At 45.2% G+C, this 24,392-nt stretch overlaps 2 protein-coding genes across 2 annotated transcripts in view; both read left to right on the top strand.

The window, feature by feature from the left end:
- The first annotated feature begins 634 nt into the window (after positions 1–634).
- On the top strand, positions 635–13,148 carry HIKESHI (heat shock protein nuclear import factor hikeshi). Its single transcript, XM_063127855.1, has 5 exons — positions 635–741; positions 5,316–5,553; positions 6,649–6,800; positions 11,400–11,518; positions 12,914–13,148. Exons 1-5 carry the CDS (start codon positions 712–714, stop codon positions 12,966–12,968), a joined length of 594 nt encoding a protein of 197 aa, XP_062983925.1. The 5' UTR covers positions 635–711; the 3' UTR covers positions 12,969–13,148.
- A 4,059-nt stretch (positions 13,149–17,207) lies between these two features.
- The window catches only part of CCDC81 (coiled-coil domain containing 81), a 34,704-nt gene continuing 27,519 nt past the window's right edge, over positions 17,208–24,392 (top strand). Inside the window, 4 exon segments of the mRNA XM_063127854.1 lie at positions 17,208–17,286; positions 19,105–19,166; positions 20,326–20,482; positions 22,874–23,130. Coding sequence (XP_062983924.1) covers positions 17,208–17,286; positions 19,105–19,166; positions 20,326–20,482; positions 22,874–23,130 — 555 coding nt within the window.

The following is a 24,392-nucleotide window of genomic DNA, read 5'->3' as shown; positions in this document are numbered from 1 at the left end:
GGGAGACAGGATAGGACTCTTCATATACTTAAAAGGTTGTCACACAGAGGAGGGCCAGGATCTCTTCTCGATCCTCCCAGAGTGCAGGACACGGAATAACGGGCTCAAGTTAAAGGAAGCCAGATTCTGGCTGGACATCAGGAAAAACTTCCTGACTGTTAGAGCAGTACGACAATGGCATTAGTTACCTAGGGAGGTTGTGGGCTCTCCCACACTAGAGGCAGCTGGACAACCATCTGTCAGGGATGCTTTAGGGCCGATTCCTGCATTAAGCAGGAGGTTGGACTCCATGGCCTTACAGACCCCTTCCAACTCTACTATTCTACGATTCAATTTTATCCCGGAAGTTCCATAACGCTACGCCTCTCTCTATTTCTTACCTCTACATTCTCACACGCGGCTCTAAGCGTTCCCGCCCGTGAATAAAAACCAAAGACTACATTTCCCAACAGACAGTTCGGCATCCATAGGCGCCGCTTCCATTTCAAACGACCCTGGGCCGTCGCGCGCGGCATGCTGGGACATGTGGTCCTTTCCCCCCACACCCGGCCGCTGGAAACTTCCATAAGAATGTCTGTCGGCCTACTCCGGATGTGCTTCCTTGAGGCGGGGAGGGGGCGTCACGGAGGGGCACTCGCCAGGGCCGGCGGGCGGGCTGTGGCTTTCTAGAGAGGCCCACCTCGGGGGAGCCGAGTCCGGGGGGCCGCCGCCATGTTTGGCTGTTTGGTTGCCGGGAGGCTGGTGAGTGACACCCGCGGAGGGGGTGGGACAGAGCCTGTGACCAAAAGGCTCATCGCCCGCCGCCGATACTTCCTGCACACCCAAGCTCTGTGTGTGTGTGTGTGTGTGTGTGTGTGTGTGTGTGTGTGTGTGTGTGTGTGTGTGAACTGGCTCCAAGAGTTATTCATTCTCATAACATGCACTTGCCACGCCAGATGTGTCCAGGAGTTCCACTAGACATCTGTCACGTCCTGTCGCACGTTGTAATACTTCCGGGCTGTGTCACTGCTACTCTAGGGTGACCCTATGAAAAGCAGGACAGGGCTCCTGTATCTTTAACAGTTGCATTGAAAAGGAGATTTCAGCAGGGATCATTTCATAGAATCATAGAATAGCAGAGTTGGAAGGGGCCTACAAGGCCATCGAGTCCAACCCCCTGCTCAATGCAGGAATCCACCCTAAAGCATCCCTGACAGATGGTTGTCCAGCTGCCTCTTGAAGGCCTCTAGTGTGGGAGAGCCCACCATCTCCCTAGGTAACCGATTCCATTGTCGTACTGCTCTAACAGTCAGGAAGTTTTTCCTGATGTCCAGCTGGAATCTGGCTTCCTTTAACTTGAGCCCGTTATTCCATGTCCTGCACTCTGGGAGGATCGAGAAGACATCCTGGCCCTCCTCTGTGTGACAACCTTTTAAGTATTTGAAGAGTGCTCTCATGTCTCCCCTCAATCTTCTCTTCTCCAGGCTAAACATGCCCAGTTCTTTCAGTCTCTCTTCATAGGGCTTTGTTTCCAGACCCCTGATCATCCTGGTTGCTCTCCTCTGAACACGCTCCAGCTTGTCTGCGTCCTTCTTGAATTGTGGAACCCAGAACTGGATGCAATACTATAGATGAGGCCTAACCAGGGCTGAATAGAGAGGAACCAGTACCTCACGCGATTTGGAAGCTATACTTCTATTAATGCAGCCCAAAATAGCATTTGCCTTTCTTACAGTCATATTGCACTGTTGGCTCATATTCAGCTTGCAATCTATATATGGAGAACCTGGTGAAATTTACTCTTCATCACAACAGTTAAAGCTGCAGGAGCCCTGCCCTCTTTTAAATCTGGTCACTCTGGTATAGCTCCTGCAGCTTTAACTGTTGTGATGAAGAGGGAATTTCACCACGTGCTGCATGCATACAAATGACACCTGCTGAAATCCTCTTTTCTATTCAACTGTTAAAGATACAAGAGCCCTGTCCACCTTTTCATAGGGTCACCCTACTCTACTCCCTCTTGGGACTTTGTTGATGGCTCCCTGGCGAATTGACTGCTCACATCTTGCCTGTTTAAGGCAACTTGTGTTATAATCTTTTAGGGAGACGAACTGACGTAACGAAGATGGCTAGCATCTTAGTACTTTTTTAAAAGGCAGGGCTGCGTCATGCCAAAAGCAGTAAAGAGCAACCTGTCTTGTAGTGGCTTCTTAGAATCATAGAATAGCAGAGTTGGAAGGGGCCTACAAGGCCATCGAGTCCAACCCCCTGCTCAATGCAGGAATCCACCCTAAAGCATCCCTGACAGATGGTTGTCCAGCTGCCCCTTGAATGCCTTAGTTATGGTGACCATATGAAAAGGAGGACAGGGCTCCTGTATCTTTAACATTTGTATTGAAAAGGAAATTTCAGCAGGTGTCATTTGTATATATGGTGAATCTGGGGAAATTCCCTCTTCATTGCAACAGTTAAAGCTGCAGGAGCCCTGCCCTCTTTTGCATCTGGTCACTCTAGTATAGCTCGTGCAGCTTTAACTGTGGTGATGAAGAGGGGATTTCACCAGGTTCTCCATATGTACAAATGACATCTGCTGAAATTCCCTTTTCTATGCAACTGTTAAAGATACAAGAGCCCTGTCCTCCTTTTCATATGGTCACCCTTATATAACTATGCAGTGATGTGAGCAAATCTCTCTTCTGCCCTAAAGGCTGTGGCAAGTATTTATTTATTTATACTTATTTTATTTATTATATTTATATACCGCCCCATAGCCAAAGCTCTCTGGGGGGTTTACAAGGGTTAAAACTGGTAAACATTAAAAAGTATACACAATTTTAAAAAAAAACATCAGAAACATAAAAACAACAGTATCCCTTTAAAAACAACAATTCTGGGGTCCATTAAAAACAAACCGTGAGCTGCCTATGAAACTAATTGTAAAAAAATAGGTCTGTAATGCTTAATCTATGATATAAAGTGATTTAAAATGTTTTGTTCAATGGAAAATAGGTCCCCCCTCAATTAATTGGACAGTATATTTTTACATTTCTCATAGGCCTGTCATCAAGTTCTATTAAACTGGCTGGCAGGATAGACAGGCTCAGTAGCTATCCTACTGAACTCTTTGGAACTCCCTCCTATAGGATATATGAACGACTTGTTCTTTATTGTGTTTTCTTATTCCAATCTACTTTTAATCGAAGTACTGTGTTGTTTTTCTGTTTTATATTACTGTTGCTTTTAGGTTAATTTGCTTTTTATTTTGTCCTGTGTTTTATTTTTTACTGCTGTTGTTGCTTAGTAATTGTAATTACAGTTAGATTGCTTTTATGAACTTGTTGTTTAATGATTGACATTGATTTTAAATTTAAATTATACTGGTATTCATTAAGGGCTCATCTACATCTATGAGCCTTCCAGGATGTAAGCGGGGGGGGGGGGGGAGGATCCTGAACTTTCCCGCTTCCAGGATTCTCCCCCAGCATGCACACACCTGCGCGTCATCCCGGAAGTGAGGAGGGACGTTCTGGGACTCCATTCCTTTTTTTTCCCCCCCAAATCGGAGACAAGCAACACTGGCTCCAAAGTAAGTGTTGTTGTTTTTAAAAAACACGCACACATGAGAGCCATTGCACAGTGACAAAACAACTCCCCCCCCCCCAATGGGCACGGAGTCTCCTTGCAGTGGCAGTCCCTAAGATAGGGTGACCATATGAAAAGGAGGACAGGGCTCCTGTATCTTTAACAGTTGTAGAGAAAAGGGATTTTCAGTAGGTGTCATTTGTATGCAGACAGCATCTGGTGAAATTCCCTCTTCATCGCAATAAAGCTTTAGGTGCCCTCCTTTCTTTTGCATCTGGTCAAGAGGGCAGGACTTCTGCAGCTTTAATTGTTATGATGAAGACAAAATTTCACCAGGTGGTATATGCATTCAAATGACACTTGCTGAAATTCCATTTTCTATACAACTTTAAAGATACAGGAGCCCTGTCCTCCTTTTCATATGGTCGCCCTACCTAAGAGTAAGTGCCACATCGCCCCCGGACCTCAGGGTTGTCCCGGGACTGCAGTAGAATTTGGGAAAATCGTAGTCCCAGTTATCCTGGGCAAAGTGAGTGGTTGTCTCTAGTTAACCCCAGGATCCCCTCTGCATCATTTAGATGCTTAGGGATGATCACATGACCAGCTTGGGATAAATGGCTGGTGTTGACATGCCCTAAGTTACTGTGAGCTACTTTGTGAAGGCTTTTGCTTTGAAAAGCAGGATATAAATATGTAAACAAATAAAATGCACAATAAAACTAACATGTTTTTTTTCTCATGCAAGTGCTGTTAAAATCTGCAGGTGATAAGCCCTATCTTAACAAAAGGCATTACCTCCTGCTTGAGAGATGCCTCTTCTAAGATCATGCCTGTTGTGATGCGTTTTCTTTGAGACTACTGATTTTTCTCATTTGCCAATTTAATCTTTAATATTTAAGCAATCCTATGGTCCCAGGCAGCTTTGGGGGCAGGTAGGATATTTCAGATTCATGGATCCGAGGTTGAAGGTACCACTCCAACCTCAGAGCCAGGAATCTGCACTCCCTCCCCCTTGAAGCCGGCATGGAGATAAAAGCACCAACCTTCTCTGCAAAGCCTCAAAAGTGACCTTGAAAGAAGGGTAAAGGGAATGTGTTGGTGGGGGAGGGGAGGGACTAGATTGGCTATCCTGAGGACTCTCTGGTCTCCTCCCCTCCTCCTCTGACTTGCCTGAGATACATGGAAGAAAAAGCCCATCTAGCTAAAATTCACAGCAGGAGGAGCAACAGAGGTGACAAACGCCTTCTCTGTTCCTCCTGCTCTGCGTTGGATGCTCATAAGCCTTCGATTTTGGAGGTTTACAAGCATTGGATATGGATTTTATAGGATTACACTCTAATTGACTAAGACCCGTACAATGAATCACCTGTCTGTCTTTAATCATGTAACAGCCCTGAGTAAAACCCACATTACATTTTTTATTTAAGCTGTTCAGGGCAGTGTTAGTTGTGTGGTCAAGAGCCATATCATTCCACTGGCCTCCTCTGTGCCATGTTTAAGCACATGAGCAAAGTAAGGCACTCTGTTGCTGCATTTCCAGGTGTAGACCCAAGGTGGTTAGAACAAGGTATGTCTCCATTTAAACTTTTTCTGCACAATGTCCCTAAAGTTGTGTTTGGCTTTCTGTATGGTTAAAATTTCTTTCTTTCTTTCTAGAAGTGATTTTGATTCTGCTGCAGCTGATGGTGGGCTTTAGGGTGTCATCCCGGAAGTGAGGTCAAATTCACGTTTCATTGCCTGCATTTATTTCATAGGTGCAAACAGCTGCGCAACAGGTGGCAGAAGATAAGTTTGTATTTGACGTGACAGACTACGAAAGCATCAACCATGTGGTGGTCTTCATGCTGGGGACCATGCCTTTTCCAGCGGGCATGGGCGGATCTGTCTACTTCTGCTATCCTGATGAAAATGGGGTGGCAGTGTGGCAGCTCCTGGGTTTTGTCACAAACGAAAAACCAAGTGCTGTCTTCAAAATTTCTGGTCTAAAATCTGGTAAGCAAAGTGAATGCAATTACTGGAGCTGGTCAGGGGTTACCGTAGGGCAGGGTTGCGGAACTACTGGTCCTTCCAGATGTTCTTGGGCCCCAGCTGGCGTTAGCCACAGCCAGCATGGTCAAGTGGTCAGGGATGATGTGTGTTGTAGTTCAACATCATCTGACAGGTCACAGGTTCCCCCAAACTGCTGTAGGGATTTGCAACTGGTGGCCAGGAGTTCAATTCAGCCTTCATGGTCCTTCCCATGTGGCTAGGGTGACCATATGAAAAGGAGGACAGGGCTCCTGTATCTTTAACAATTGTATTGAAAAGGAAATTTCAGCAGGTGTCATTTGTATATATGGGGAACCTGGTGAAATTTCCTCTTCATCACACCAGTTAAAGTGCAGGTGCCTTACCCTCTTTTAAATCTGGTCACTCTAGTATAGCTCTTGCACCTTTAACTGTTGTGATGAAGAGGGAATTTCACCAGCTTCTCCATATATCCGAATGACGCCTGCTGAAATTTCCTTTTCTGTGCAACTGTTAAAGATACAGGAGCCCTGTCCTCCTTTCCATATGGTCACCCTAGTAATATGTAATGCTACAAAATGTGTGATGTTATCAAGTTTCATGTTATCTCTATTCTTGCAAGTAGCAGCGCTATGAAGTTGTGCGGCGAACCCAAAGTGTAATGATTTGTAGCATTGCACACATTACAGGGGGGAGGAAGAGACTACTACATCGTGTGTGTTTCTGTCCTATATTGACACCCTGGTGCCATGTTTAGAAACAGCTAATATTTCCAGCAAGCAGGTCAACAAAAGCAAGAAGAAGGTCTGATATGTTCTCCTTGCTTTTGGACAGATAACTCTTACACCAAGTTCGATTTGTTCCTTCCACTGTATCCCTTTATATGTTGCTAGAGACTGATTTCTGAAGCTTTGTGCTTTAAAAATGTTGTTATTTGTTGCTGTGTTCTGTTTCATAATGGTGACAGGGTAGCTGCTGCTTATTCCAAAAAAGTCTTGCGTTAATATGGGGTGTGTTCAGGATTGTGCTTGTGTTGAGACAAGGGCTGATGCATCAGGCCACCTGTGATGTCTCTTCTAGGGAAAGGCAGCCAACACCCGTTTGGAGCCATGAATATCCCCCAAATGCCATCTGTTGCCCAGATTGGGGTCTCTGTGGAGCTGCTGGATCTCTTGGCTCAGCAAACTCCTGTAGCAAGTGCCGCTGTATCATCAGTCAATTCGTTCACAGAGGTAATCGGGGAACCATTTTGATTCCAGTAGTTTCTGGCACAGCAGTCTTTGTTACTTGGCCTTGGAGTGTTGGACATGATACAATGAGGACAGGTGGTGCATTAATGAACTTGCCATTCATTAGAGGAGCCCTTGTCAAACTTTGTGTGTTAATCTGGAGGCCTGATACATCCAGGACCCAGTCAAAGTAGATCTTTGGATTTCCGAGATGAAACTAGACCACTTGTGGAAGGAATGACAGTTTATTGATAGAAAATGGATGCAGGAAAAAGAAAATGGATGCAGGGAAAAAAATACAAAGAAAGCTCACACATCTCTTCAGCCTGTGGAGCTGGCAACTTTAACAGCATATTAGAGGGCTTTCCTAGAACCCAAAGTCCTCCAGGTTGGTTGTGCACATTCCCCCTAGAGCAAAGCCAAATTGGTTAGGCCATAGCTCAATCTTTTATACTCTTTTCTGATAGAAAACATTGCAGGCAGGTAATAAGTTACTTTTTTCCTGTGACCAAGAAATCCCAATTCAGAGGAAATTAGGCAGCTGAATTGTTGAGTTGAGGATTGTACTCTTATCAGCATCACAGCTAGCATGTTGGTTGGTGACTGCTTACTTGATACCAATCCTGTGTGTGTGTGTGTGTGTGTGTGTGTGTGTGTGTGTGTGTGTGTGTTTGTCTGTGTCTGGAAGCCTACAGAATTACCCAACCTGGCCTATTCTAAGAAATCAGAAAACTGCCCTATGAACAGGCCATTATACATTTAATAAACAGAATTTAGGACACCTGTGTAAGTCCAATACCTGACCGATACCCTTTCTTCTGGGGTCAAACTCACTGCACTGTGCTCTTGGGAATCTTGGGAGTTCCTCAATGAAAAAGATCAATAATGGTGGAAAGGAAAGGAACCTCTCGTGCAAGCACTGAGTCATTACTGACTCTGGGAGGGACACCAGCTTTCGCTGACGATTTCTTGGCAGGCCTTATAGCGGGGTGGTTTGCTGTTGCCTTCCCCGGCCGTGATTCCCTTTCCCCCAGCTAGCTGGGTACTCATTTTACTGACCTCGGGAGGATGGAAGGCTGAGTCGACCCGAGCCGGCTGCCTGAAACCAGCTTCCGCTGGGATTGAACTCAGGCCGTGGGGAGAGTTACAGCTGCAGAAACTGCTGCTTTACCACTCTGCGCCACACAAGGCTCAATAATGGTGAATAAGCTTAAGCTTCCCTGAAAAAGCAGCTTCTGCATCTCTGCCCTTTGTAACATGCAGCTCCTCAATGAGTTCCTCAATGAAAAAGATCAATAATGGTGGAAAGGAAAGGAACCTCTCGTGCAAGCACTGAGTCATTACTGACTCTGGGAGGGACACCAGCTTTCGCTGACGTTTTCTTGGCAGGCCTTATAGCGGGGTGGTTTGCTGTTGCCTTCCCCGGCCGTGATTCCCTTTCCCCCAGCTAGCTGGGTACTCATTTTACCGACCTCAGGAGGATGGAAGGCTGAGTCGACCCGAGCCGGCTGCCTGAAACCAGCTTCCGCTGGGATTGAACTCAGGCCGTGGGGAGAGTTACAGCTGCAGAAACTGCTGCTTTACCGCTCTGCGCCACACAAGGCTCAATAATGGTGAATAAGCTTAAGCTTCCCTGAAAAAGCAGCTTCTGCATCTCTGCCCTTTGTAACATGCAGCTTTAAAGGAATGCTGGGTGTGTTCTAATCTAGGGCACAGTCTTGATGAACACAGGCCTAATAGGAACTGAGTCTGCCCCCTAAAACACTTCTCCAAATCCTCTACAATGCATTGGGGTTCCTTGGCAGGCATGGAAAGGATTTCCTAAAGACCGGGACTTTTAAGAACCATTGCAGTGGAACATCTACTTCTCTAAGTGTGAGTTTACTAGTCCCATTTTTTTAAAAAAAGATTTCTAGCCATCTCTCCAGTTTTTCTCTAAATTTTGCTTTGGATCCCAAAGATAAGTGACCAAAAGTTCCCAAAAGCCTGTTGCTGCTGGCTGTGCTCCTTGATAAGCCTCTATAGAGGGGATGGGGGGGGTGGATGGGATGTGGGAGCACCTGGGGAAGGGAGGAATTGCCCCATATTGTGATTTTGTCCTCCCCCAGCAGCCCCCCCCATCCCACACTGTTCAGGACCCCCCCCCCTTCACATCGGCAACCCTAAGGAGAAGCATTTCAGGGGATTCAAGCAGCTGCAGTGGGGAGAGGAGAATCTTCCTTTCCGCTTACTTACCTTAGCATCCAAGCCAATGCACGTATACCGTGTATATTCAGCAACTGAAACTTGGAGGGAATCTACACGTCGTTGTGAGGGCGCTTGCATGCACCCCCAGTGCGCCCCCCAAACGACTGTAGACAGAGAAAGAAGAGGCGACGACTGGGGAACCGGCCGCATCCTTGCCGCCGCCGCCTCCCCACCGGCCTCCTGCTGCCGGGGTAAGAGCCACCCAGGTCGGAGAGCTCAGCTTCCGCTTCCGCCGAGCTCTCCGACCTGGGTGGCTCTTACCCCGGCAGCAGGAGGCCGGCGGGGAGGCGGCGGCAAGGACGCGGCCGGTTCCCCAGCCGCCTCTGCCGCTGCCGCCTCCTCCTCCATCTCTTCTTTCTCCGTCTAAACAGTCATTTTGGGGGCGCACTGGGGGCGCATGCAAGCACCCTCACAACGACGTGTAGATTCCCTCCTAAATGGATAAATCCTCCTTTTCCATCATATGGTGGATATATTTACATAGATTTAAAATAACAGCAACTTTCTTTTTACAGTACAATCCTATCAGAGGCAGATGCAAGTACCATATAAGTAACATAACATTTGCTACTCAGAAAACCACCCTTTGCATATAAAAGGATCTTTGAGGACTGTTCTGCCCTTATGGATTGCCGGAACTTTAAAGGCATTTCAACAAGTCAGCACAGTTTTATGTTTGTCAAGTGAAGCATGAGTCTGCAATGAGTGATGAGCGTAATTCTAGAAAAGGATACTGAATAGCGTAGAAACGTTTCTGGCTTGGCCTGCCCCTTAATTTGATTAATGAGCTTTTCCATTATTAACTGATTCCAGAGGCACTCTCATTGCTGTCACCATAGTTAAATTCTCTCTAAAAACAAACAAATAAACTCACATTCTCTCTCTCTCTCATCACTTTGAGAACAGATGGCAGTTTGCAAGAACGTTATGGTATTCTGCTGGGCAACTGTATGTGTAGATGGAGAACTGCCTAGAGCAGCCTTCCTCAACCTGGGGCGCTCCAGATGTGTTGGACTGCACCTCCCAGAATGCCCCAGGCTGGGGCATTCTGGGAGTTGTAGTCCAACACATCTGGAGCGCCCCAGGTTGAGGAAGGCTGGCCTAGAGACTTTTGGAATTGAGATTTGTCCTATCCATTTTGAGCACTCTCTTTTTCAACCGCCTACCCCGATTTATACCCTGCTTCCAAGCTAATGTTACTCGAAGTGGCTTAAAAAAAATCCACAAAACAACTTACAATACATCATAAAAACTCTTTTGGGAAGGACAGTTTCCTATCTCAGAAATCACTCTTTGCTTTTGCGGCTTCTCACTGTTCAGAAGACACCTTAAACCATGGCTTTAACCATGAAGCAAGGCTGTGTTCAGAAGACCCCTTAAATCACAGCTTTAACCACAGTGAATAAAGCAAAAAGCCTTATCCACCATGGTTAAAGCCATGGTTGAAGGTGTCTTCTGAACAGGCCCACTGTTTCTCTTCCCTGGTGTTCGTAACTGTTCAGGTGTCCCCACCCCACCCCCAGTCTGACTTGGCTGGAAGTGGCTTCCTGCTGTCCTGAAACCTTTCCTGGCGCTAGCCATGAGGCAGCAGGAGTGATGGATCAACTGAGCACATCACCACCATGTATAAACTGTAGGCACTCATTGCCATTCTACATTTCTGAGGGCTGAATCCAATGTTTGTGTGAGCAAAAGGCAGCTCATACAACCAATCTTTCCTCTTCCCCTCCTGTACTCCCCGAAAACCCTCTCCAGAGGGTCGAGGGAGTCCTTCTGAACAGTGGGTGCTGTGACGTACATATTATTATTATTATTATTATTATTATTATTATTATTATTTATTTATTTATATAGCACCATCAATGTACATGGTGCTGTACAGAGTAAAACAGTAAATAGCAAGACTCTGCCGCAGAGCTGCAGTGTGAAGGGAGAATTGCCTGAAATGGACCGGAGGAATATTGCATGAGCAGGAGCACTGTTGGTGCGAGGGCCCTCTGCCCAGATTTGGGTAATACCCCTCCTTGCGCTGCAGCTCCTTATGGTACAGCCTCCACTGTTCAAGCGTTCTGCCCGACCCCCTGGAGAGTTTTTTGGGGGCACGGGGGACTGCAAGGAGGAGGAGAGGAAGCGAAAGGTCATTTGAACGAGCTGCCCTCTCACACACCCTTTGGAGGTAAATCAGCCCTGAGTTTTCATGCAGAATACTAGCGTGTTTTTCCTCACACCCTATCTGTAAAATGATTGTTTCTCCTCCAAAATAGTGCACTCCACCATGTGTCAGTCTAGAAGTGCCGATGGAGATGATTTTGGACATGCAATTATGGTCACACAATATATATTTTTGTATTTCAGTTCACTCAAAAGATGCTAGATAATTTTTATAACTTCACCTCATCCTTCACTGTCACTCAGGCCCAAATGATACCCAACCCATCTGAAGCTTTCATTCCTGCAAATGTAGTTCTGAAATGGTAAGTTGGGAGGGTGGGATGTGTCTTTAGCAACTGAATTATGCCAGTTGCAACAATATTGGAATTTGCTCCTAACCAAGAATTGCCTCGTTAGAGTAGCAATAGTCGAATATATATCTATATATCTATAAAAGCCCAGACTGCTCCTCCAAACCAGTTATAGTTTTTGCCTTCTGGCGCCATCTAGGGACGTTCCTCGGAACTGGGGCCTTCTATGGAAGCTCCAAGTTCTGAGAAATCGTTTTTGCCCTCTGGCGCCATCAAGTGGCGTTTCTCGGAACTGTGGCCTTCTAGGGAAGTTCCAAGTTCTGAAGAAAGATAACTTCCAGGAGCTTCCGGCCTAGCAGAGGGGCCAAAACTCACTAACCTCCTCATCAGACTGCTTCTCTACACCTGTCGTATGACGGGCTTTTTTGCTAGTATATATACATATTCTGAGTAAGAGTACTTCATCTCTTTAGATCATCCTTGTAAATGACCTGTTGCCTGATTACCTATGGCAAACCTGACTTGTCTCCAGGTGAGCAGGCACAAAAGCTTTACAAAGGTTGCAATTTGGCAAATGTGTTAGTAAACATTTTTATGGGCTAGTAATCTTTGCATACTTATTTGAAATCCATGGTCTGGAACAATTGCAGCTTCTAAACAGTCTTTGAGGTAGTTTTTATAACTATAGCCTTTCAAATAAGTCCACAAAGAATCTTGATTCCTCTTCTCACACTCACACAGGAGGGAATGAATGCCTCATAAGATAACACTGCCATTTGCAGTTTTTGAAAACATTTCTGTTAGAGCTGTGCACTGCTTTAGGCCCAAACACCAAATCCAGATTGGGACTGGATCAGGCTGAGCTGGTCTGGATTGGAATGGATTGGATCTGAAGCACTTCTGGCTACTTCACCCTGATCCAGGGTGATGGTGAACACTGCCCCTGCCTGCCCACGGGACTTACTTGCCCTGTCTGGAAGCTGCCCGTTTTTGATGAGAATTGCCATTTTAAACGAAGATGGTGGCTCTGTTATTTCCTAGATTTAAGGTTGCAAACTATGGCAGCCATTTCTGGAAATTAATTTGTGATCCTGCACAAATCTCAGCACAGGGACTGCAAGGTAAACTAGGCTTTGCTAATTTCGGCGCCAGGTGAAGACCATTTTATTCTCCTGGGTATTTTAGTTTTTTATTTTGTTTATATCTGGGCCTGCATTTTAAATTTCTTGCTGCTAGTTTCTATTTGATTATTTTATTTTTATGTTGTAGTTTTAAACGTTTATATTGTATTTTATCTACAATTTTTTATCATTTTAATTGTTGTGAACTACTCAGAGAGCTTCATCTATTGGGCAGTATAAACGTTAAATAAATAAATAAACTGTTCATTTGCTTTTTTCCTCCCAGGTACGAGAATTTCCAAAGACGGCTAACTCACAATCCTTTCTTTTGGAAAACATAATCTTGAATCAAGTTCTTTGAAAAGTGCTCCGGCAACAAGATTGCAACTTAAAAGATGCAGAAAACTGAGCCCACTAAAGAAAATCTGGATTGATTTGAAATTTTGAGTGGAAAGGGGGAGAAAAACAGCTTTTGTAATATTTTTGCGACTTGGTTTAAAATTAAAGCCCTAAAAATAGTAGTCATTATTATTTCTTCTTCTTCTTCTTCTTCTTCTTCTTCTTCTTCTTCTTCTTCTTCTATGCACACAAAACTATTTCAGTTGTGTCAACAAGCAAAAGATGCTTTAGGGTTATTAATGCTTTAGGGTCTGACATGCTTATGCATAGCAAATCACAACTTAAAACTTCATCAGGAGCCTCTTAATTATTATTATTATTATTTATTTATATAGCACCATCAATGTACATGGTGCTGTACAGATTACACAGTAAATAGCATGACCCTGCCGTATAGGCTTACAATCTAATAAAGTTGTAGTAAACAATAAGGAGGGAAAGAGAATGCAAACAGGCACAGGGAAGTGTAAACAGGCACCAGGTAGGGTGAAGCTAACAGTATAGAGTCAGAACAAACTCAATATTTAAAAGCTATAGGGAAAAGAAAAGTTTTTAGCTGAGTTTTAAAAGCTGTGATTGAGTTTGTAGTTCTCAAGTGTTCTGGAAGAGCGTTCCAGGCGTAAGGGGCAGCAGAAGAAAAAGGACGAAGCCGAGTAAGGGAAGTGGAAGTCCTTGGCCAGGCGAGAAGCATGGCATCAGAGGAGCGGAGAGCACGAGCAGGGCAATAGTGTGAGATGAGAGAGGAGAGATAGGCAGGAGCTAGACCGTGAAAAGCTTTGAAGGTCAACAGGAGGAGTTTATGTTGGATTCTGGAGTGAATTGGAAGCCAATGAAGAGATTTCAGAAGTGGAGTGACATGGTCAGAACGGCGAGCCAAGAAGATGATCTATCCTGTTAATAGTTGCATGGGTAATTTCATCGTAGTAGATGTGATTAGCTTAGGTGATGTCTATATTTCAACCACCCATTCAGTTTCACCAGTAACCTCTTCTGTAAATCACTGTATGCTTCTGGTGAATCATGAGACACAGAATCATGTGTCTCAGTCCTGCCTGCCCTACATGCCACACGTACTTCTGTGGCATAGATAGCATGCGCACAATATATGGGGGTCATACATATTGAGCCTTCTTGTGTCTGGGATGCAGCCTAACCTCTTGCCTGAGAAGCCATTCTAGGGGGAAGTTGCATAGCTACCACTGGCCTTTGTTGGACTTCACTTCCAAGGATTGCCTGGCGATAAAGAGAGCTCCTGGTAGCCGTTCTTAATTTAAATAAGGTTGTAGAAATAGGTGTTGCAGAGTTGCCACCGCAGATCCAGCTGAACCTATGACCAATGTGCCCCCTAGCTGGGGGATGCTGGAAGTTGTAGTCCAACACATCTGGAGGGTATTTGGGTTGGGGACTGCCACTTTAATCTATACAACTTATAATACATGTCACATTTCTGTTCCAGTATGTGGGAAATGAATATTAGTTTTCCAAGGAGTCTTATCCATTTAGAACTCTTCCAAATTATTTTAATAACTTATTTAATACACACGAGTGCTTCCTCCCTGTGACAGCTTTCTCTGCCCTTATTCTATTGATGGAAGAATGCTATGATTATATGAACTAGCTACTGTTATATTGCCAGTAAAAGTCTCTTAGCAATCTAAGAGGGTATTGCATCATTAATAAAGGTTACAGTAGGTCCTTTGATTACTTTTAACTGCATGAATATTAATCCCTGCCTTTATACAAAAAGTTTTGTGGCACCTTCATACCTAGCAGATTTATTGTGGTCTAAGCTTTCTTGAACTAGAGGCCATGGGCTTGGAAACATCAAGTGCTAACCCCAGGTGGCAAAGAAATACAAAATATATACTTCTGCATCTGATAGAATGACCTCTAGAGCACAAAAGTTGGGTGCCACAATAAATCTGTGCTGCTCTTAAGAAACTGACATCCAATCCTATGCATGTCTACTAGGAAGTAAATCCCATATGGCCTGTACACAGGGGTGTCGGCAAGGGTAGGTATGGCTGAGCACCTGAGGGTCTACACCCAATCAAAGGCCCACTCACTGAGACCCCTTGAGCCTGCTGTTCCTTTTCACCATTGCCATCTGCCCACACAATGGAGGTGGTGAGAAGTAGATATGCCTGCCTGCTCACTGCCTCTCTAGCTGTCAAGCAAACAACTGATAGCAGTGATGAAGAAAAAGATGAGCAATGAAGGTGAGACTCACTGAGGAAGAGGGGGCATTGAGAGTGTCTTTTCCAAGGGCCTTCAAAAACCTGGAGCTGGCAGTGCACATACTTACCCAGGAGTAAGACCCACTGCTGGGCTGAAAACAGAATGAAATTTAATAGGGATAAATGCCAAGTTCTACATCTAGGAAAAAGAAACCAAATGCAGTTACAAGATGGGATACTTGACTCAGCAATACTACAAACGAGAAGGATCTTGGAATTGTTGTAGATCACAAGCTGAATATGAGCCAACAGTGTAATGTGGCTGCAAAAAAAGCAAATGCTATTATGGGCTGCATTAATAGAAGTATAGCTTCCAAATCGCATGAAGTATTGATTCCCTTCTATTCAGCACTGGTTAAGCCTCATCTTGAGTATTGTGTCCAGTTCTGGGCACCACACTTCAAGAAGGATACAGACAAGATAGAGGGGGTTCAGAGGAGGGCAACTGGGATGATCAGAGGTCTGGAAACAAAGCCCTATGAGGAGAGGCTGAAAGAGCTGGGCATGTTTAGCCTGGAGAAGAGAAGATTGAGGGGAGACATGATAGCACTCTTCAAAGACTTAAAAGGTTGTCACACAGAGGAGGGCCAGGATCTCTTCTCGATCCTCCCAGAGTGCAGGACACGGAATCGTGGGCTCAAGTTAAAGGAAGCAAGATTCTGGTTTGACATCAGGAAAAACTTCCTGACTGTTAGAGCAGTACGACAATGGAATCAGTTACCTAGGGAGGTTGTGGGCTCTCTCACACTAGAGGCCTTCAAAGGCAGATGGACAATCATCTGTCAAGGATGCTTTAAGGTGGATTCCTGCATGGAGCAGGGGGTTGGACTTGATGGCCTTGTAGGCCCCTTCTAACTCTACTAGTCTATGATTCTATGAACTTAATTTGACTTCTGAGTAGACACACATAGAGGCTCGTGCTGCACTACAGCCATTCCTCCATAATAACAGAACATAAGACGAGCCATGCTGGATCAGACCAAGGGCCCATCTAGTCCAGCATTCTGTTCACACAGTAGTCAACCAGCTGTTGACCAGGAACCCACAAGCAGGACATGAGTGCAACAGCACCCTCCTGCCCATGTTCCCCAGCAACTGGTGTACATAGGCTTACTAACTCTGAATACTGAAGGTAGCACATAGGCATCGGAACTAGTAGCCATTGATAGTCTCCTCCAGGAAATTGTCCCATCCCTTTTTAAAGCCATTGAAATTGATGGCCATTAGGGGTGCCAGTGTTTTACTATTTAGCTGTATTATTATTATTATTATTATTATTATTATTATTATTATTATTATTATTATTATTATTATTATTTATATAGCGCCATCAATGTACATGGTGCTGTATATTTTTATATTATTATAGGTAGCAGTATTCAATAAAGTATTAAAGTTCAGCTGCTTGCATTAGCATCCCACCCTGTCTTTTATAGGTTGCACACTGCCACAAGAGCTCTGCCCCGGGGTATCTGCTCTGCTGCCTGTTGCTCCTGCCAATCACCCACCGCCTTTCCTTAGCAAGAGAAAGAGAAAGGCTCGCGCCACGCTGAGCCGGGAGCCTCCATTGTGACGTCACCCCTAGTAACAGTGAGTGAATCTCGCGTCCTAGCGACAGCCCCTCCCCTCCTACTCATGGCCCCGCCCTCTAGTTCTTGCACAGTGGAGGCTCCGTTTTTGCCCGGACATTCCGCCTTTCTCGCTCCTTTAAGGACGCTTTTCTTTTCTTTTCGTTTGCATTGATGCGGAGGAGGAAAAGGAAGGGGAGCAGGGAAATGGGGGTGAGCTTTTTAAGGCTCTGCTTTAAAGTCAAGTGAGCAGAAGAGGCGGTGGAGGAGAGGACGTGACGGCTGCTCTCCCTGGCGCAAAACCTCCAAAGATCAGCCCAGTCTATCTGGCTTTCGACTTGCCTTGGTAGCGGCAGGGGACAACATCCATGCGAAAATGCTGGAGACCATCCACAACGCCATCCTGGAGGCGGGCAGGAATATGTTCCTAACGCTGCCCAAGCTCACTTCGGAAGGTAAGTAATTCTTTTAAATAATTCCATTCTTTAAATCCCACTTTTCTAGATGAACCACAATACTGATATAATATAAAGCATTGTTATTCTGTATATACCATTATCAATGTGCCTAGTATTTATTTTTACAGTAAATCTTGCTTTTTCTTTTTTTAAATGCTCTCCTCCTCCTCCGTATGTCTTATAACACTAGAACTAGATCAAGGACATCAATTGACAATCGATCCAGTAAAGACGAAAGAGAGCAGCCTTCTCCAACCTCTGGCACCCTTCAGATGTGTTGGACTACAACTCCCATCATTCCTAGCCAGTGTGGGAGTTGCAGTCCAACACAAATGAAGAGCACCAGGTTGGAGAAAGCAGCTCTAGATACAGTACTCAGGTTTGGGCAGAAGGCCTATCAGGAATTACTGGCAGATCTCTGGGTGAATTGAAGTTGATTGGCAAGGATTTCTCTTCTGAGTCCCAAATGTCGAGCAGCTAAAAGTCTTCCCCGCTCCCCAATTGCTGGAAAAAAATGCTGAGGGGGTGGGGATGACCCCAGGAGTAGATTTTTGTGTGAAAGGACTTGTGAGCCGAGTTTTGGAACTGGTCACAAATTCCTGGGCTGAACATGTCCTCCAAGACGCCCAGCTCCTTAATTCTCCATGTGTGTCCTTCTGTCTGAATTACTATTTTGCACCTGGTTTCTGTTGAATAGATCCTGCAAACCTGATGTCTGATGGTGGTGGTTTTTTTAAAAAAATCTTTGTGAACAGTATAGAAAAATAAATAAATGAAAGGTTGGCCCACTTGCTTAAGGTTAAACTACATGCTTCTTTAAATGCATAGCATGTAGCTGATTCTAACTTATTAAAACTTTAGTGTAGGTGTGCGGGACCCTGATTTGGGTCAGGGTGTATGTGTTAGACCTTCCCATTCAGTTGCGTCCTATCTCAATTCTCTACCTGCCCCTGCCCCCACCCCAGCAAATGCACACACACAGGAGCTAAAGAAGAAAAAAACCCTCCGTTGCTACCAATGGCAACGTTGCAAAATAAACTTTGCAAAGTTTATTCTGCTTACATATCACTTCCTGATCTCAGCTGCTTTTAGCAGCTGAGCTCTTGCAATGCTGTTTGCAATACACTGATCTCAATTACTTATAATGTGTTTGTTTGGGAAATCTCAATAAGGATATAAATCATTTGAAGCATTCCATGGCAAAACTTTAGAATCATAAATTAAATTCAGAAGTGATACTGAAGTAACTCAACCTTATCACCTGTGCCTAAAAGTCAATTGAATATTAAATATTGGTAGCATGGGAGTCTCTGGGGCTCTTAACACAAGCGAAATAAGGCAATGCTTGTGACTGGCCACTCACGGAAGTTTGTGGGGCCTTTTGACGTCTACGTCAACCTCCTGTACATCTCCTGCGCCTTCCCCCAGTTATTCCATTCTAAAAAGAAACCCTGGATATCCCAGTTCCTCAGAAATATTGTGGGATTTCCTACTGGGCGGAGCCAAGGTTGCACTACAAAGCACCCACAAGAGGGCACTGTTCCATTCAAAGCTACAAGCACTGAGAAGAGGGGAAGTTTTCAATTATAGACCACGTGATTGCTCCTCTCCCCCCAGGTAATGCAGCCCATTACAATTGCGCAAGAGAAGCAGGAAGCAAAGCCCTGGTAAAGACAACGTGATTTCCACCTAATTTAAGAAGCCCGCCCTCTCTCTAGGAAAGAAGGAGCTACTGATAATAATGCTCAGACCATGATTTCTCTTTTTACAGGACCAGGGTGTTATACGATAAATATGCATTTCTTTACATTTCAGAGGTCCTTAGTATTTGGGGCACCGTTTCTGAATTTGTTGAAAAGCAACTCTCCATGAATAAGGTGAGACTTCCTGTTTGTTTATTCCAGGATTCCAGAATGTCAGACCCGGGGGCTAAATCTGACCCTTCTGGATTCCCCAGACGGCCACACCGCCTTCCTCTGACCTCACCCCTTCTCCCACCCCAACCACTGATCTCTTGGTGATTTTCTGGCTTCTGTGTAGTTCCCCTCCCCTATTCTAAAAGGTTGAAATGCCTCTCCTAGTGACTGGCAGGAAGATTTTTATGCTAAAATATGCTGGTCTTTTTGGCCCCACCTCTTTTGCCTTTGGCCACACCTACCATTGGAATGTGGCCCACGAGAGCTTTTCCAAAATGGAATTTGTCCCTTGGGCTAAAAGGGATCCAACACTCCTGTTTTATCCCTTTGCTTGAGTCCTTACGTTATGAATGGCTCCCACCCTTCTACATCCCCATAAACGCAGTCCGAGTGTGCGTAAACTTCCCCTTTAAAAGTATGGCCAGTCAGCCTCAAACTGTAGTGATGAGAACATTCGTGGGAAGTGCTACCTGTGTTTGGTTTCTTTTGGGAAGAGAGATCATAGAATCACAGAATAGCAGAGTTGGAAGGGGCCTACAAGGCCATCGCGTCCAACCCCCCACTCAATGCAGGAATCCACCCTAAAGCATCCCCGACAGATGGTTGTCCAGCTGCCTCTTGAAGGCCTCTAGTGTGGGAGAGCCCACAACCTCCCTAGGTAACTGATTCCATTGTCGCACTGCTCTAACAGTCAGGAAGTTTTTCCTGATGTCCAGCCGGAATCTGGCTTCCTTTAACTTGAGCCCGTTATTCCGTGTCCTGCACTCTGGGAGGATCGAGAAGAGATCCTGGCCCTCCTCTGTGTGACAACCTTTTAAGTATTTGAAGAGTGCTAGCATGTCTCCCCTCAATCTTCTCTTCTCCAGGCTAAACAGGCCCAGTTCTTTAAGTCCCTCTTCATAGGGCTTTGTTTCCAGACCCCTGATCATCCTGACGGGAAAGTTGTGGAATTTAGAAATATTGGATTTATTTACAAATGTACAAGTAGGGCAGGTAGAGGCATGAGAGTTCTTACAGTTTGTGCCTGACCTAAGCTTTGAACGTCCTGCTCATAGCTCATGACCTTAACCGTTACACTGCTCCAGGCTCTTGTTCATGATTCTTTCTTTTCCTTTTCCAGGGTGTCTCAATACCAGGACTGGGCACATTCTCCTTCTTGAGACAGAAGCTTGAAGTTGGCCATAACAAACACATCCTCCTACAGCGACCTGTGTTCCTTCTCTCTGAGAAACTTGCACAGATTCACGGACTGAAGTTTAACAAAATACACACTCCCGGTAAGAAATCGAGTTGCAGCGCGATGCTTTCCCTTCATGTGAGTAGCATATACTCCCCTGTGCACAGCCAACCAAGCGTATACTTCCCTGTGCACAACCAAGTTAACCCCAAAGCAACAAACTTGTTACAAAAATGGTGGAGCTACGATGTAGCGTTACTGTGGATGGCAGCAGAGCGGTGGAAATGGAGCACATACCTGGTTGTTGCCATAGGGACATAGGAAGCTGCCTATATAGTGACTGGGTTCACACAACACGACAACCCACACTCAAGGTTATGGGTTATTGTTGAACTGTGGGGGTTTCGTGTTGTGTGAACCCCACTGTGCTAACAAACCATGGTTTGTTAACAGAACAACCCACAGTTCACAACACAATCACCAGCCATGGTTTATTTGTGGGTTATTCATGGTTAGTGAAACATGGTTTGTTAGCATGGCTGGGTTCATACAACATAACAATCCACAGTTCAAGAGTAACCTATGGTTTGATGACAATCCACACTCAACTCAAGCTTGAGTGTGGGTTGTTGTGATTTGTGAATTCAGACCATTGGCATAGTACTGTCTGCACTGACTGGCAGCGGCACTGCAGGGTTTTTGATGGGAATCTGGGCAATGTAGGGTGATGCTTAGGATGAAGACTGACATATTATTTGAAGAAAGACAGAGAGTGATAGTGCTGCTCTCAAAACATCCATGGGTGGTTGTTTTTTCCTGTGCCGGGGCACAGCCATGCCATTTTACAGCACATTTCAGGCTGAGTCAGGGAAAAGTTGTCTGCTGTAAACACCTATTGTCTTACATCCATAAGACATGTGCACACAATACCCTGAATGGTTTTGCAATTATTTATTTATTTATTTATTTAATTACATTTATATACCGTCCCACAGCCGAAGCTCTCTGGGCCGTTCACAAAAGCTAAAAACAGTAAACATTAAAAATATACAAAATTTAAAAACCATCAGAGACATAAAAACAACATCATCCATTTAAAACAACAATTCTGGGGTCCATAAGAAAACAAACTTAGCGTTCAATGCCTTTAAATGCCTGGGAGAAGAGGAAAGTCTTGACCTGGCGCCTGAAAGATAACAATGTTGGCGCCAGGCAATCCTCATCGGGGAGATCATTCCACAGTCGGGGGGCCACCACTGGAAAGGCCCTCTCCTTTGTTGCCATCCTCTGAGCTTCCCTCGGAGTAGGCACTCGGAGGAGGACCTTAGATGTTGAGCGCAGTGTACGGGTAGATTCATGTCAGGAGAGGTGTTCCATCAGGTATTGTGGTCCCAAGCCATGTAGGGCTTTATAGGTTAAAACCAGCACCTTGAATTGGGCTCGGAAACGTATAGGCAGCCAATGCAAGTGGGCCAGAATCGGTGTTATATGCTCAGACCTCCCTGCACCAGCTATCAATCTGGCCGCCGCATTTTGCACAAGCTGCAGCTTCCAAACCATTTAGTTTTTAAATGTTTTTTTTTTTAACTTGGAGAAGTTAAAGTGAAGGAGGAAAATGGGTCTGCCTGCATTCCTTAAGAAATAATAATTTTAAAAGGACAGCCTGCCTGATGCGTGAGAGCCAGGGTAAGACTGAGGGCTACCTCCATTATCAGAGGCAGTTGCTGGGGAAAATGGGAGGGAGGGTACTGTTGCACTGTGCCCTGCTTGTGAGTTCCTGGTTGGCCACTGTGTGAACAGAATGCTGGACTAGATGGACCTAGATGGAGTCTTAGGGCCTTTCTACACCTAAGGGCCTTTGGGGAGGGAGGGAGGGGGGACAATCCCGGACTTACCTGCTTCTGGGATTGTCTCCTAGCGTACAAATGCTAGTGCGACATCCCAGAAACAAACAGGGATGTTACGGGCACCTTTTTTAAAAACAAAACGAAACCAGGAGCCGGGTGCGCAATTGCGCTCCACTGAAAAAGAAAAAAGCCCCGACTCTGTCCCCCCCGATGTCTCTGGAATCCCCCCCCAGACAAGCTCCTTCCCTCTTTGCTGACACCTGCTATTCATGAGGAGGAGGGAAGAAGCCGGGACATGTGCCCATACCGCCCGCGGTCCTCAGGAATGGTCCCGGGACTGCGGGGAAAATCAGGATAACTGCAGAAGCAATTATCACAGGAAAATGGAGGGGTCGTTCCTACCTGCTCCCGGGATCTCCTGTACATCATTTGGACGCACAGGGACGACCCAGGGAAGAAGCCACAGTGTAGAAAGGGTGCCAGATTAGAAGAAAGTGTTTTGGCTAAAATAGAATAAAGCTGGGAGAAATGTGTGAGTAAGCCTCTTTACGTTCTGACATTTTGCTCGGTATGTTGCATTGCTCTCTCTCTCTCTCTCCGCCATGTTCCCCATCAACCTCTTTTTCCCCACCACCCCTCTTTAGGTGATATCCCAATTGTTAAGCTGAATTTCATTGTGTTATCCCTGGAGGGTCCCTTTAACAGGGAGACTGTAGAGGGATGTGTCCGAGAGACGCTCCTTTCTTTCTCGCGGTGCATCGCCACCAAGCAGACGGTGGAATTCACCTTCAAGGGAATCGGCGTTCTGGTTATCCGAGACAACAAGGTGAAAATGAAATTCTACAAAGACTTCCTTCAGACCATGGATGGGAGCGGGGCTCTCCTGAAAGCTCTATCAAACGTATGTTTGCTGTTTCCTTTTGGGCCTAGACACAACCTTAGAACCATAGAATAGTAGAGTTGGAAGGGGCCTATAAGGCCATCGAATCCAACCCCCTGCTCCATGCAGGAATCCACCATAAAGAATCCCTGACAAATGATTGTCCAGCTGCCTCTTTGAATGCCTCTAGTGTGGGAGAGCCCATGATCTGCTTAGGTCATTGGTTCCATTGTTGTACTGCTCTAACATTCAGGAAATTTTCCCTGATGTCTAGCCGGAATCTGGCTTCCTGTAACTTGAGCCCGTTATTCTGTGTCCTGCACTCTGGGAGGATTGAGAAGAGATCCTGGCCCTCCTCTGTGTGACAACCTTTTCAGTATTTGAAGAGTGCTCTCATGTCTCCCCTCAGCCTTCTCTTCTCCAGGCTCAACATGCCCAGTTCTTTCAGTCTCTCCTCATAGGGCTTTGTTTCCAGACCCCTGATCATCCTGGTTGCCCTCCTCTGAACACGCTCCAGCTTGTCTGCATCTATCTTGATCTTGGTCTTTTATATTAATAAGAATGAGAATACTTGGTTCATATCAATTATCATTCTATATACGTTTGCTGCACTCAAGTCATTTAATTACTATATTTGCAACATTTGATTATTTGGACTGAAATACATGTATGTTTCCTACTATGCATATCTACTCAGAAGTAGGTCCTATTGGGTTTAATAAAACTTACTTCCAGGTAAGGTTATATATGCTGATGCTAGGGAAAGTGGAAGGCAAAAGGAAGAGGGGCCGACCAATCATAGAATCATAGAATAGCAGAGTTGGAAGGGGCCTACAAGGCCATCGAGTCCAACCCCCTGCTCAATGCAGGAATTCACCCTAAAGCATCCCTGACAGATGGCCAAGGGCAAGATGGATGGATGATATTCTGCAGGTGATAGACTTGACCTTGGGGGAGCTGGGGGTGGCAACAGCCGACAGAAAGCTCTGGCGTGGGCTTGTCCATGAAGTCACGAAGAGTCGGAAGCGACTGAACGAATAAACAACAAAACAAGACTATATAAGATTGCAACCTTAATCAACTAAAGAGATTCATTCAATTCATTGGTCACTCAGATTTGTTATTTTTTAGTACCCATAAAACTGCAAATGTATTTATCAACAGCATTCATTAGTCATAGATTATCTGGGTGGTGTACAGGTAGAAAAAATTGAAACCATTAAATATAAAAATAGGACATAAAATTTAAAACAAGTTAAAACAGCATCAGAATAAAGCTAGCT

Source organism: Elgaria multicarinata, chromosome 5, assembly GCF_023053635.1.
Source record: "Elgaria multicarinata webbii isolate HBS135686 ecotype San Diego chromosome 5, rElgMul1.1.pri, whole genome shotgun sequence".
Taxonomy (NCBI): Eukaryota; Metazoa; Chordata; class Lepidosauria; order Squamata; family Anguidae; genus Elgaria; species Elgaria multicarinata.
Note: the sequence above shows the minus strand (reverse complement) of the source record. Positions and strands in the feature narration are given on the sequence as shown.

Bases quoted from the DNA above. Each gene is read 5' to 3' on its own strand.
- HIKESHI (XM_063127855.1), top strand. From the start codon at position 712: ATGTTTGGCTGTTTGGTTGCCGGGAGGCTG. The intron at 742-5,315 runs GTGAGTGACACC...TTTATTTCATAG, and splicing joins GTTTGGTTGCCGGGAGGCTG to GTGCAAACAGCTGCGCAACA. The intron at 5,554-6,648 runs GTAAGCAAAGTG...TGTCTCTTCTAG, and splicing joins AATTTCTGGTCTAAAATCTG to GGAAAGGCAGCCAACACCCG.